Source organism: Penaeus monodon, chromosome 39 (genome assembly GCF_015228065.2).
Source record: "Penaeus monodon isolate SGIC_2016 chromosome 39, NSTDA_Pmon_1, whole genome shotgun sequence".
Lineage (NCBI taxonomy): Eukaryota > Metazoa > Arthropoda > Malacostraca > Decapoda > Penaeidae > Penaeus > Penaeus monodon.
This window is the reverse complement of record NC_051424.1, coordinates 29,126,855-29,142,400: the sequence shown is the minus strand read 5'-3', so window position 1 is coordinate 29,142,400 and position 15,546 is coordinate 29,126,855. Positions and strand designations below refer to the sequence as shown.

Below are 15,546 nucleotides of genomic sequence, written 5' to 3'. Positions count from 1 at the left end.
TTCTCTCCTTCTTCCCTCTCCTCTTCCCCCCTCTTCTCTTCCTCTCCTCTTCCCCCCTCTCTCTCCTCCTCTCTTCCTCCCCCCTCCTCTCTCTTCCTCTCCTCCCCCCTCCTCTTTTCCGTACATCCTTCCTTACTTATCCTCATTTTCTCTGTCTCTCTTTCCATCATTATGTCAGTCTCTCCCTCCATCATTTTCTCTTTCTCTCCCTCCATCATTTTCTCTTTCTCTCCCTCCATCATTTTCTAACCCTCCCACCCTACCTCTCCTTCTCCTTCTTCTTCTTCTCCCTCTGTGTATCCCTCTGGCCTTCTCCCTCCTTCTTTCTCTCCCATTCTTCATTCTCTCTACCTCTCTCTCTCTTTCCCTCCTTCTCTCTATCCCTCCTTCCCTCTTTTCTCTTTCCACCTTTCCCTCTTTCTCCTCCTCCCACCCTACCTTTCCTCCTCCTCCTCCTCCTCCTCCTCCTCCTCCTCCTCCTCCTCCTCCTCCTCCTCCTCCTCTCCTCCTCCTCCTCCTCCTCCTCCTCCTTCTCCAACTTCTGTGTATCCCTCAGTCCCTCTCCTCCCTCATTCCCTCATTCCCTCATTCCCTCATTCCTTTCCATCATTCCTCCCATCTTCACCTCTTCCTCTTATCCCCCTCCTCTTCTCCTTATGTCCTTCCTTATTTTCTCCCTTTTGATTTTGCTTTCCTCCCTTTGTAATTTCTTTCCATTCCTTTATCTGTGCACCTACTTCCACCTTGTTCGTTTATATCCACATTTCTCTCTCTTTTTTTATTGCTATATTGCCATTCTCTTCACATCCCCTTTCTCGCCCTCTCTTTTTTCCTCCCTCCTTCCTTCATCTCTGTCCTCTCTTTTTCTCTCCCTCCTTTCATCATCTCCAATATTAATTCCTTTTCTCTCTCTGTTCTCTTTCTCTGGACAGGATTTCGAAGACCTTGACATGGCCAACGAGACGGACACACTGGGCGAGTTCCTCAAACTCACAGACGAAGAGAAGAAGAGCATCAAGATCGGGATCACGAGTCTCTTACCCGAAGAGAGAGCCAAGCAACAGCAGGAGGGGGAGAAGATGACCAATGGCGTGTCAGCCAGTCGAGAGGTAGGGGTGCACTAGGGGATGAAAGGGAACGGAACGGAGAGAGAGAGAAGAGGTCATGACCCAACTAACAGGACATTTGTATTGTTATTTTTTTTGGTATGGGATTTTAGTTTTGTAACATTGTAACCCTCAGAAAAATGAAGCTCAGGCCTTACTAACATCTGTTTTGTACCATTTTGTGATTTTATGTGTTTATGATATTTGGTATTAGAGAAAAAAAGAGAAGCTCAGGCAGTACTAACATCAGATATATATAGATTGTTTTTTGTTTCTTTATTTTGTTTATATATTTATTTTTTGAGTGAGGCAGAGAAAACTTGAACCAGTGCATGCTTTTTTTTTTTTTTAGATATACTAAATTTTGGTGATTTGATACTGCTGCTCTGTGGAGCCTATGATGTAAGGAAGGACACCAGGAACGATCTGTAAAAGGTTCCTGTTTTAGTGGAATCCTTTGTGTTTGTACATAAGGGTGGAATTGATAAGATATGACTGGACAGAAGAAGTGAGAAAGATTTTTTTTTTTCTTTGTTGATATTTTGCATCAGTTTAGATTTTTCTCCAGTTGGGTCATGGATTTGCCTCTTTGTGTTTATATAGTGAATTATTTGATTGTATTATTATTATAATTATCTTGGTTTATTTATTTTATTTATTCTTTTTTTTACTATTATTGTTTTTTCTTTTCTTTGGAAAGCAAGGATGCATTGCTCAATCAATCAGTATATAAATAGTCTTATTAAGTATTTTTTTTATTTTCAACAAAAAATTATTATTTGAGACTCCTCTGTTGCTCATTTCAGTAATTTATTGTTTCACCTCTCTATTGTCTAAATGGTCATCAGAAAAAGATTTTCCTCCTATTACTAGTTTAAGTAAACACAAATTGGAAAGGTATTAGATTTATCAAAGTTATTCCAACCTATAATTATTTTTTTTGCCTCTCCAAAAGGCATTAAACCCCCATTGTATAAAAAAACTGTAGCTGTGAAGGTCACAAAATGAAGAACTATGTCATTCCCTCAAACCGAACAGGCATGTTAGTCCATATGTTTCCGAGAGATATTAGTTGATAGTAGAACCTCGTTGTATGGGTTTTGATGCGTTTGGTCGTCTCCTTGACATTTTTCTCGTGTGTGAAGAGCCAAGTGCTTTAAAATCTGTGGTCTATTAATGGATGTTATGTGTATCACAGGTTTTCAAATTTTCTGTTTCCAAAAAACATTGAGATTGGTCTGTTTTGATGTATTTTAGATAAAAAAAACAACAAAATCTATGTAATCTTAAGGCATTTTGAATAATTCAGACTTCATTCAAGCTGTAATGTATTCATTGGAAAGCCAAAGTGTACATTAAGAGAAGTATTCCTTTTACATTACAGTATCTGGAATATATAATAGAATCAAATTCCTCAAATCAAGATACCTGTAACTGAATGTGTGATGATCTGAAGGATTATTATGTTTTGAAAGGATATACAAAATGTGAGGATATACAAAATACACATACATATACATACTTACATATACATATATATAATACATATACATACATACATACATACATACAAATACATACATACATATACATACATACATACACACATACATACACACACATATACACACACATACATATACACACATACATACACACACACATACATACATTCATACATACATATACATACACATATACATAACATACACATATACATACATACATACATATACATACATACATATCATACATACATACATAATACATACATATATACATATATACATACATATATACATATATATATATATATATATATATATATATATATATATACACATATACAAATACAACACACACACACACACACACACACACACACACACACACACACACACACACACACACACACACACACACACACACATTCATATTCATATTCATACAACATATATGTATGTCTGTATGTATGTATTTATATACAGTGTATATGTCTGTATGTATGTGTATATATATACAGTGTATGTCTGTATGTATGTATTTATATACAGTACATATGTCTGTATGTATGTATTTATATACAGTGTATATGTCTGTATGTATGTATTTATATACAGTGTATATGTCTGTATGTATGTGTATATATATACAGTATATGTCTGTATGTATGTATATGCAGCATTTATGTATGTTGGTATGTATATGATTGAAAAACTGTTTTATGATTTATGGTAGATATAACATGAATTCTAGTGTTCATATTAGATGCAGCATTGGCCCACATATTTTCCTTTAAATAAATTTAATTTTTATTTTCAACATGTAGCTTCTCAGTAAAATATGTGAAAATTTGAGAGTATATTTTTTCAAGTGTAATGGATTTTTGGATAATTTTGGCCATGCTGTGGAACTGATCATCAGAAACGGAAATGAATTTGCAATGAAGTTTGACACAACAGCTCACCATTCAACATAGGTTTAAGTCCAGTCTCCAATTTATAAATTCTAAATACAATTGCTAGAACTAATCCCAGTGTAGCCTTCGTACTACCAAATTTTCTCCTGTTCTTTTTTAGGTTTAGGCCTAATTGAAAGGTATTAGAACCTCACTCTGTATATTATGATTGATGTACTATAGCTTGCTAACACTGAAGAAAATTGGCTCCTTTGATGATTATATATTCCTGTGGATATCCTGGTCTTGATTGTAAGTCCCTTGTCCTTGTAAAAAAAATCATTATTGTATTTATTCATTTTCACCAGATAATTCAGTAATAAAAAAAGGCAACTTTATCATCTTGATTGACTTCATATCCACTCATTAAGAGTATTTGTATTTTGTATTTATTTATTTACATTATATTTATTTGAAAATAATTTGCTTTTGAAGAATTCAAGAACGAGAACAATGTATGGGTTTATTAACCCTAATTGATATCATTATATAGTGCATGTCATCCCACTAAAAAAAAAAAAAAAAAATTGTAAAGTGGGTTTGTTAAGTATTTTCATTCGCATTGTAAGATTCTCGACCCCAAAGCATCCTCAGGCTATCACTGTTTGGATTCCCCAGTCCAGGAGGTCAAGGAAAGGCTTCAACATCATTGTTTTTATTACCTGGGGATTCTGAGCTTGTCTTGGAGGTAACGCTTCGTGTAGGAAAGCTTAACATGAGAAGTTGTGCAGCGTTTCTCTTTAGCCTTTGCTTTTTGTGGAGGAGTGCATATCTCAGATAATTGTCTTAATTAGTCTTGTATTGATCTTTTAATTAATGATTTTGTTAAAGAATGGCATGTTGTATTTATGCCATTTTTTCTAATTGGTTATTTTGCATACTATTCTGCGATAAAGATGTGGAGAGTAGAATTTATGAGAACATATTATTACAGTTAAAATATGTAATTCATACTATGATATTTAATTTTTCACGAGATGGTTTATGCAGAATATTTAATATTTATGTTAAATTACATTGGAAAATGAGGTATGCAGATATCAAAGATGCTCTGTCCACATTTTAAAGCAATTTTTTGAAAGAATGTGGAGAATATGTATCACAAGCTTGCAGATGATGCCCTTACTTCGTTTTTGTTTATTTATTTTTTTCTAGCAATTTTGCCATCATCATGACATGAATGTGAACGCCAGAAAAGAATACCAAAAGAAATACATTTGTATATACCTATGTATATATATATATATATATATATTTATAGTTACAGCAAAGAGAATGATAGTATATTGGGAATGTATGAATGAGAATGAGTGATTGCACAATGTTGAAGGTGTAGCAAACATTTCCATGCCATGATATGTTAGTTACATATCCTGATTTGTGGAATTAATCATTCTCAGTCATTTTTTTTTTTCTTCACTCGCCAAAGGATTCTGTTCAACACCTGTGGTATTAGTGCTTTTGTATATTAACCAGCATTAACCTCACCCTGCTCCTCCCACCCTCCCTCCCTATAAGAGAGAGAGTGAGAGAGAGAGAGAAAGAGAGAATGAGAATGAGAGAGAAAATCAAAATCTGTAGTTCCATTACCAACCTTGCAGTACAGCTGTATGAAACCAGCCTAATGCTTCTAACACTGCTGTTAAGGTAAGACATTTATGCTTTACTAATGCACATTGATATATACTGTATATAGAGCAGCATTTGTAGTAGAGGCTTGTGAAGTAGAATGTAGGTGGTGGTGAACTTGCCGTGGTAGTTAAACTAAAAGATGTAGTCAAACTGATAACCATTTTTTTGTCTATTACATGAATTGTCTTTTCTAAAAAGAGACTAAGGAAATTCTTGTTCATTGTGATATATAAACGTTCTTTTCTGTTATTTCTATTGTGATCATTACTTATCTCCTTTTGTGGCATTGTTCTTCATAGATATGGACACTTTTGTTGTCTGACTCTTTTAATACAAAATAAACTTTGAGTTTATATTTAAATATGGTCTTATTTTATATTAAATATGTAGAATATGGTGGTGGTTGAATGGGAGAAATTTGTAATTTAATCTTGAATGAGGATATAATTGTTAGATTTAAACTTGAAAGGTAATATGAATTTTGAATTTAATCTTGAGTGCTAATAAAAGTCATGATTTTGATCTTTAATATTGTTGTAAAACTTGAATTTATTCTGTTATAAGGTATAGATCATGAATTTATTTGTTAATGTTTATGAAAATGTCATATTAAATCACATTTTACAGGGAGCATGAAGTTATAAAACTGGTTTTAAAGTACTGGTAATTAATACATGTGATGTAGGATTTAGTTTCTTTCAAATAAAGATTAATAATTTACTATTAAAAGTTATTAAATGAAAACTATAAAAGAGTAAAAAAAATTGGATTCTATAAAAAGCATACAATTAGATATAAACCAATGAACATTTAGTTTGATTTAGCTAGAAATAATATTAATGAAATATATATATAAGAAATTGATTTTAAAGGTAATTTTTCTATTGACAGTTACGACACCTATAAATATTTTCTTGACAGCTTCATCTCTATGAAAATTGTTCCTTTATATAAATAGATATAGAATAAAGTGATAGGTTTAAGAGTACATATTTTCTCTTTTTTTGACACATGTTAAAAAAAAAATTCTGCTTTATCTATATTTATTGGTTATATTAATCTTTTTTCCTCTCATACTAGGCTGAGGTGAACGAGGTACCAGCTGCCGCAACTGAGTCCACCACAGAAGGTAATTATTTTCGGTCTTTTGCCAAAGTTAGAAGAACAGAAAGAAAAAGAAAAAAACAACAACAGAAAATCTGCTTAAAATTTCATTGTGCACACAAATGTCCTTTCATTAAACAAGGATAATTGGGGAGATGTTTTAATAGATAAAGATGAAATTTCTTCTAATAAAAGTCAGAATGCAAAATTTATACAGTGTGTAAGTTGTGAATATACCTGGTATGTTCCTTTGAGCAAAAAAAGAAAGAAAGTGGTTCTGGGAATTTTTGAAAAATAATGGTTACTGAATTTAAATAGATTTTTGTATAAGATTACGATTTATGTAATCACTGAAAAGTGGTGAAACTGATGTATATGTTCAGCTGTTTTTTTATAAATGCTTTTGCTGCATTTATTTCTAGCTATAGTTGATACAATTAAGTAAAATGTATTAAAGCAAACACAAAGCAACTTGAGTACAGTTGTGTAGATCTGTATTTTTTAGTTGCTAAGAAATAAATCAGGTTTTGATTTATATACAATTATAGGTATAATTTCATCACTTCTTACTGAAATAAAAATTTTGTTGCATAAATTAGAGCAAAATCTATTTCTGAGCTGAAAGTTTGGAAAGGAAAGCAACATAGAATGATTTTTTTTTTTTGTCTGAAATATCTATGGATATTAAATAGTAGTAAAGAGATTGTTTTCTAAAACAATTATCAACAATAAAAAAATATATATATCATTTTCCCCACTTCTATGAGTCAAGGGATATCTGTGTGTTGAAAAGAAACCTTCTGATATCAGACATTATCAGACCTCCATTCCTTTCTTCCTCAAACTATTGTTAATGATTTTCCAAGTCAGCCTTTTTATCATCCATAAACTGAATTAGCATGCATAGTAGACCCTACTTCCCCTTAAAAAAGAAAATAAGCATGTATGCCAAAAGAGTGTGGCTTTGTGCACCCACCATGTCTTGCATTTAAATCCCCATGCACCCTTTCTGTTCAAATTCCTTTAATGTCCCATGACAATCCACACCCCCTACCCTAATCACAGACAAAGGGTTGAGAGAAACGGAAGATGTCAGTGGAATGGTGAATGAGGAACCAGCGGCAGAAGGTGTTGATGCAGAAGTGATCTCCGAAGAGTTGAAAGAAGAGAAAGTCGAAGGGATGGAGGCTGCTGGTGAGGTTGAGGAAGAGAAGGAGAAAGAGAAGGAGAAAGAGGAGGAGGAAGGAGAGGAAGAGGAAGAGGAAGAAGAAGAGGGAGAAGAGGAAGGTGAGGCAGGAGAAGCAGACACATCAACGAAAGTCAAAGAAGTGGAAGAGGAGGAAGCCGAAGGTAGCCTGCGGAAGTGTATTTTAACAGTAGATCACGCTCTCCAGCCTCAATAGAAATCACACGTATCTAGAACTAACCAGCCAATTATCACCACTAGCTACTAAGCGCAAGCGGGAGAAATGGTGCTCGGGGTACCTTGCAGTCATTGGCAGTCTTTATTGGCCAACCTGGTGCTGCCATCTTGAGGAATTCTCTTAACATTAGTGCATGGCTCTTGAATAAATGGTGAAAGGTTATTGGAGTATTGTAGATGCTTAGTTAAGGCTTTGCTAAATTATGAGAGTTCTTCTTTGTGTGCATTTATATGTATTATGGAATCACAGCTATGTTATGTTAATATATTTTTTTTTATATAATTACTGTACTAACTAATCTAAATGCTAGACTGTAAATAGAATTCAATAATATTCTAAACTAAAATAAAATTTATACTGTATTTAGCTCTTAATTAATTTTCTTCTTTCATTTTAAAAAGTGGAAAGTTATAATAGTCACATTATTGAACATTAAAATTAAATCACAGCTGATAATCAGATACTTTTGTGCTGGATGTTAAGACTTTACATTCAACTGTTAAAACAACATCCACTGTTCAAGAAAATAACCAACCTTGAACACTTATGCAAAATTATTGTGACCTGAATCTAATTCTGTTTTATTTTTATTTCAGCATAGAGATGATCATAGACCTTAAGACAAAACCTACATTAAGCCTGCCAGTCACCAATCAGACATGATGAAAGGGAAAGTAGGAGACAGCCAGTGGTACACATATTAGTGATCCATCAATGCAGTAAAAGGCAACAAGAGGAGAATCTTACTACCTAGATTGAGCCCATACCGTTGATCAACATTTAATTTTTTTTGTTTTGTTTTTGTAAGTAAGATGACTATTTGGCTAGCAACAGAGCATTTTGAATACCACTGCCAACAAGCTGCTCACAGCCAACTCCTTGTATGGTGAAGATAAAGAATGAAAAGAAAAGAAAGAAAATTACTGCATTCTAAGATAGGTTATATAAAACTACCAACCCTTTCTCTAATGACTTCATTCACAAGCCCATTTCAACCATGTTCCTATACTTTACATGACAAATCATATTGCCTGGGTGTGTCCTGGAGCCGAAAATTGCCAACTCAGTTTAAGAAAAAACAAATAAACCAAAAAAAAAAAAAAAAGCGAAAGACAGACATGACGTTATCTTGTCATCTTGATATTATGTACACATATGTACTGCATGAACTACACTTCTCTTTCAATGCTCTCTCTCACTTTTCACTCCTTCCAGACTAATTATTTTGTAGATCTGTTGTGATCTCAAATGAAGATCGTAATTAAATTAACTATTTAGCTCCTTGTATCATCTTTATGAAAAGGATACACTCTCTGTATACTCATATAAATCAGTATTACTAAATGATATGACTTATCCTTATAATTGATGTTATTATAAGTGTGTATTTATGATTTACTCATAAATATTGAAATCCAAAGGACGTTGGCAATGTTCAGTGATGCAATAAATTGATGAAATTTTGCTGGTTCAGTCTTTTCCAGCATCTTTGCAATTTTTTTTTTTTTTTTTGAGAAGTATATATGGCCAGTGATTGCAAAAATGAAAAAAAAAAAGTTTATAGGTGCAAGATCCTCAAGGGATGCAGACAATAAATATATAAGAAAGTTGATATGTATGTATTTAAATTACCATCTCAGATGTGTGTGTAGGAGTTGCAGAAAACAAAACTTGATAAGTGCAATATATATGACTAATAATAAAAAAACAAATAACACTGCCACTACCTGTGTGTTGTGACAGGTTGTGATGAAGTTGTATGTTATTCACATGCCAGGAACCTGCCACATTTATATGCAATTTAAGTGTATCTTGAGCATACACATACACAAACACTTACAAACGCACAAAACACATAAACACACTTGTAAACAAGCACAAACATACTACACCCACACATGCTAAAACACACATGTGTCATTGTTGTATAAGGGAGAAATCATAAAATGATTCACATCTATTGATTGACATCTGTATGTCTCTTTTTTGGATTTTTTCCTCCTTTTTTTAAAACTGTCATCGAGCTGGAGAACACATCTCATTTTGTTGCTTTTTTTTATTATTATTATTATTATTATATTTTTTATTCATACTCTCTTCTTTCCTTTCCTCTCACTTTCTCACACTGTTCTTTTATTTTTTATTTATTATTATTATTATTTTTTGCTTTATATCTCTTCCTCTTTTTATCAAGTGATAATATTGTTTTTATCATTTCCTTTTTTTTTTATTTTTTTTTTTTTTATCAGTCTTTCCTCCCATGTAGAATATCATTAATTGCATCCATTGATATTCTTATTGATGTTGCAGAACATATCATTCAAATTTTTTCACATGTAATGATACATTGGGAGCAAAGATGCATTAAAAAAACATAAAAACAACAAATAATTGAAAAAAAAAAAAAGTTTTTGTTATGCGAGTGGCTCCAAATGTTTGTTTTTGTTCAAATTTGTAATGTTTTGAGAGCTTCTGCTGAATTATAGTGAAGCAGGGAAGCACTTTCTGGGTTTGTATGTGAAATCTTTACAGAGAAGCTTTCCTGAGTTTCAGAGAAGCGAAGGAACATTTGGTTGTATGTGAACTAAGTGAATGTACCTGTTTTACTTTATAAATAAACATGAAAATCAAAGAATCCTTATTTAAAACAAAACAAAAAAACAAACAAACCAATAAAAAAACTAAACCTTCTCACAGAAGATATAAACTGTCAAATAGAAAAACGAAGAATCCTATTCAAGTAATCTAACAAATAAAGGATATAAACCAACTCTATTGGAAAAAACAAGCTTTACTTGTACCTTAAATTACACGCACACAAAAATATTTTTTCCTTTGTAAATCTGTCAAATAACAATTTTGTTTAAAAGGCCTCCAATGACCTTACATATTGATTTAGTAGATAATTTTAAACAATAGGCCTTTTATTTCTTTCAGCTTTTATTTTTGACGTTCCTGTGGCCACTTGTACACAGGTGCAGAGGTACTGGTTCCCTCGACAACTAGCTTAGGAGGTTTGCCTTCTTTTTCCTTGTTTTTCTGTAATGAGAAATAAGTTTGAATTTGGCTGGAATTTACTGATTATATCTAGTATGGCATGTGACACAAATGCCAGACTATAGAAATGAAAGAAAACTGGTAATCATTTTTTCTGCAATTACTTCTTTGTATTATTATAATTCACTCTTAAAGTTTTACAAGTGCAAAGTACAAAAAAATATTAATTACAGTTAAGGTTTCTATTAACCCATTAGGCTCAATTTCAAAAGATCAAGAAATTCCTAAATAGCAGCTCACTGGATGGAAAAAACAAGGCAAAGAACTAATAAGATTTATCGCAAAATGATCATTACCAATTGGTAAACTCATTCTAATGAACTTACCTTAATAATGGTAACTATTCACCCCTAAATCCTAAAAGGCCTTACAAAAAACTGTGTCAGTCCTAAATACAGTACAAGTTGACACAAACAAAAATGTAAAATAAGAACACAGGTAAAGGTGTAATCCTTGGAACTTATAAGAGGGTTCCTTCAAATTCCTCGTCACATTAGCTTTGATCATTCTATGATTATCAAATGTTATACGAGAAAGCACATACAGACAGAAATTAAATAGTTACCAGCAAAATGAGGGGATAAAAACAGATGAGGGAATGTCATTATTATAGAATGCAAATAATGTCATAATCAAAAGCAGATATTTTAACAATTAGTAAGTGGAGACAAAGAAGTGACTATCTGAAGGAAATAATTACATTATCATCTACAAACAATTAATTAACAAATTATATACAAAACATGATTTTCAAATGACAACTGGAAAATCTAAATCAGATTGATGATTGGTTTATAAGGTAACATACACCCAGCAAAAGCATGATGACAGAAAATTAGAAAATGAAAGAGAATAAAAAGAGACAGAAACAAAATGATATAATGAAAGAATAAAAAAGACAGACAAAAATAAACAGACAAAATCACAATTAAAACCATTAACAAAACACTGTTAGAAAGAAGAAAAAAAAAACAAAAAGCAGAAAAAAAAAACTACACAGGGCCCAAATTAAAAACAAAGGCCCAAAACCAGATTGTCGAGACATAACTTACCATGAGCTGCTGTCGCACTTCCAACTTCTCTTGCATAATGCGGAGTTTGTCCTCTCTCTCTATCCTCTTGGCCAGTTCTTTGTAGGCTTTGCCCTTTGAAATGGTTACATTCTGTTAAAAGAAAAGAAGATGAATAATGATTAATAACAGCTGAATAAGATGTGAAGAACCTACAACATAGAGAGAGAGAGAGGGAGAGGGAGAGGGAGAGGGAGAGGGAGAGAGAGGGAGGGAGGCAGGGAGAGAGGGAGGGAGATAGGGAGAGAGAGAGAGGGAGTTAGGGAGAGAGGGAGAGAGAGAGAGGGAGTTAGGGAGAGAGGGAGAGAGAGAGAGGGAGTTAGAGAGAGAGGGAGTTAGAGAGAGAGAGAGAGAGAGAGATGAGAGAGAGAGAGAGAGAGAGCGAGGAGGGAGGGAGGGAGGAGAGGGGGGGAGAGAGAGAGAGAGAGAGAGAGAGAGAGAGAGAGAGAGAGAGAGAGAGAGAGAGAGAGAGAGAGAGAGAGAGAGAGAGAGAGAGAGAGAGAGAGAGAGAGAGAGAGAGAGAGAGAGAGAGAGAGAGAGAGACTAACTTCACACTCAAGGACATCCCCCCTTCCCTGGCCAAATTTTTATTCCATGACAAGAAGTTCTTGTCAACATCCACAAAGTCAATATGTTTTTATGACAAAATTTTCACATCACCTGTATCCAGTGGGTAAAAAAAAAATAATATCACAGTAAGAAAGAAAATCAACAGAAGAATCAAGTTAACCCCCCTAAAAAAAAAAAAGAAAGAAAGATAGAAAGAAGGTCAAACAACAGTCCACAGACCCCTAAGTTCACCCCTATAACCTCCTTACCTTCAAAATCTCGGGGTCGTTCAGCTCCCTCGATAGTGATGACAACTGCGATGTCCTTAGCCTGTTGAAGGTCCTATTGAGTAGTGATGGATGGGTGTCAAGGAGCTTGGCTGGGTTGGCTTTCTTGGCTGTCGAAGGAGAGATCAGGTTAGAGTGTAGTCTGGGAGGGAGAGAGAGATGAGGAGAGGGAGAATATAATATAGTTTAATTCCATTTGATACAATGGATATTCTTGGTGTGACATACTGTCTGTTTCATTTCCCCTGTGTGCAAGGAATGGCTGGGATTACCATCCACTGGCAGCAAGGGATTTGAACACAGGTCAGCAAGATTACTAGACAAGATCGCTACTGCTGCACCACACAGCACAGAGAAAGGGTGTGAAATGGGGAGGTAGGGAGAACAAAAGGAGAGGAAAAAGAGGGTTGGAGGGAGGGAGGTGTGGAGGGAAGGAAAATAGTAAAATATGAATTCATATATTAGGGCGGATATAATCACACATGTATGAATAGAATAAATTTTATATTGTATATAAATTTGAACTATCCTTATTATGTAAAATATAATATGCAACATATTAATACTCATAAAAGAAAATCAACAGAAGAATCAATCAACTCATAAATGACAACCTAGCTCTTTTTAAAAGCACAGACTGGGACCATTCTAGGAATACAAGGAAAAAGGACACATAAAAACATGCATAAGTATGTATGCATACACACTTCAACAAACATGCTTAACCCATTAACTATGGAAATAAAAATTAGTGGCCAGTAGTCTGGGTTGTTGGTGCACATTTGAGTCTGACCCGTTTGGTACTTCATGCTTAACTTTTGGCACCTAAGAGCTTATACTTGTAAAAGATGATGAAAGAAAAAAATTAATTTAAAAAAATGATAATAATAATAATAATAATAATAAATAATAGTAATAATAAAAAAGTGAAGGATTCATTTCTCTCAATGGTTAATGAAATAAATGTGCTAGACATCAAAGCTCATATTGTATTGTAGCAAAAAGGGTGAAAATGAGTTAACAATTTGAATAAGATGTTAAATGTCAAAGGTTGTAGAATGCTGTAAGATAGAATGGTAGTGAAAAGGGCATAAAAAGGGAGCAAATGGAATACGATGGGGATTTGTAAAAGGAGAAAGGGTTTAAGGTATAGAGTGATCAGATAAAATGGAGAGTATGTGCCTGAGGAAGGAAGGGTAACACTACATAAGGAAAACTGCAAGAGCTATTATGAAACAATCAAAGGATTATATGGGTAGAGTTGTGTGCTGTGTGGTGCAGTGATAGCAATCTCGCCTAGCATTCTTGCTGACCTGTGTTCAAATCCTTCGCCACTAGTGGATACTAAACCCTGGCCATTCCTTACACATGGGGGGTCATTTAGAAGCAAAAATGAAACAGACAGTATGTCACACCAAGAATATCCATTGTAACAAATGGAATCAAACCAAACTTTAAACCTTTAACCTTTAACCTTCTTGTCTGGCCTCACTTAGCATGAGGCATTGTTTGAATCTGAGAATTGCTACCTCATATTAGAGCTTGTGTGACTGAGCAGAGTAATTTAAAGTCATGACCAGGTTGGGCGCATCAGAGGGCAGTGGGCTGTGGAGTAACAGTGTTTGGCTAGGTGGCCAAAACAACATTATTTCTGACATTGACAGGGAAGAGGTCAATATGGTCAGACAGGGCAAGATACTACACCAATATAAACTTAATGGGGAAGGTCATGTCTACAGATGCTAAATCTTGGCAATATTGGTGTAGGAATTACATTGGCCTATTGGAGGAATAGTGTAACACTGAAATATCACTGCATCACAGTTGATGAGGCTTGTGAGCAAGTTCAAAGTCTGACCAGTCGTTATCATAGACAGGACAACTAGTCAGGGAGAAAAAAATGCTTCCAGTACAGGTATTAAGGGAGAAGTGAAGTTGGGCAGGAATAGGTTTGCCAGTGAGATCAGTCAGGGTAAATAGTGCAAGAGCTTAGGACTCAGATGTAATTGTGACCAAGGCGTGAGTGATCAGAACAACTGTAAAAGGAAACCTTGCCTACTTGTTTTTGGAGACATTTTTGGAAGAGATGGGTATTGTCAAAGTATGGGACTGTAGAGGGAATCACTAAGAATTTATCCCACTTGACTGGGCAAAAAAGGGGTACTCAAAAGGTTTGCAGTAGAAGGACAAGGTTAGGAGGAAGATGGGGTGGTATGAAGAGAGGTAGTATTATTGGGAGTAGGACAGTAAGGATAAGGGGATTGGGGGATAGACAATGAAGAAGACCGTACAAGGAGATAGAGATGAAGATGTTGGGATAGATAGAATAGATAGAGTTGACAGCAGACATTGAGGAGGGGGTATTAGTATCAGTGGTCAGAGCTGTGGTCAGAGGAGAGGTAGGGGTCGGGAAAACCAATGAAATCAAATTTATATAGGCTAGTTAATGAAAGGATAAGCCTTAGGGCCCCTAATAAGGAATCTTCATTATTGGCCATGGTGAGCCTGAAATAAATGGGAAAAGAAATGGTCTATCCCTCCTCCCATGTGGAGTAAGGGCTAGGTGATTAACCAAGAAAATAGTGCCCATGGTTCCTGGAGGCTGTTCATGAATGACACAAAGCCAGCCTTTCATCCTTTCAGCACATTGGGCCCGTTAGGTGCTAAAGTCCCAAAAAAATGAGCAAAGGGAGGAAAAGACTACAAAATGTTGGCGAGAGCTGAGGTCCATGGTAGGGGTGATCCCCCACATTGGGCCCAGTTTCAGCTCCTAAGCTCCCCCACAACAATGAGCAAAGGATTTGTGGCTCATTTCTCTCAAATGCCTGTATAAGTCATGATGTAGTGTTATGTGACTGA

General features: G+C 34.6%; 2 protein-coding genes across 2 annotated transcripts in view; one reads left to right on the top strand and one right to left on the bottom strand.

Annotated features, from left to right (window-relative positions):
* Window positions 1-932: 932 nt before the first annotated feature.
* Window positions 933-8,835, top strand: LOC119597350 (SH3 domain-binding glutamic acid-rich protein homolog; the record flags this gene model as incomplete). The annotated part of the gene is given in 4 exon segments (XM_037946907.1): window positions 933-1,109; window positions 6,277-6,325; window positions 7,366-7,650; window positions 8,321-8,835. Coding segments are annotated over 4 exon segments (516 nt in total), but the record flags the coding sequence as incomplete, so codon positions are not given.
* Window positions 8,836-10,499: 1,664 nt separating this feature from the next.
* LOC119597351 (probable U3 small nucleolar RNA-associated protein 11) overlaps window positions 10,500-15,546 on the bottom strand; it is a gene marked incomplete in the record, with an annotated part of 7,743 nt that continues 2,696 nt past the window's right edge. The window contains 3 exon segments of the mRNA XM_037946908.1: window positions 10,500-10,763; window positions 11,834-11,944; window positions 12,670-12,797. Of these exon segments, the coding sequence (XP_037802836.1) occupies window positions 10,665-10,763; window positions 11,834-11,944; window positions 12,670-12,797 (338 nt within the window).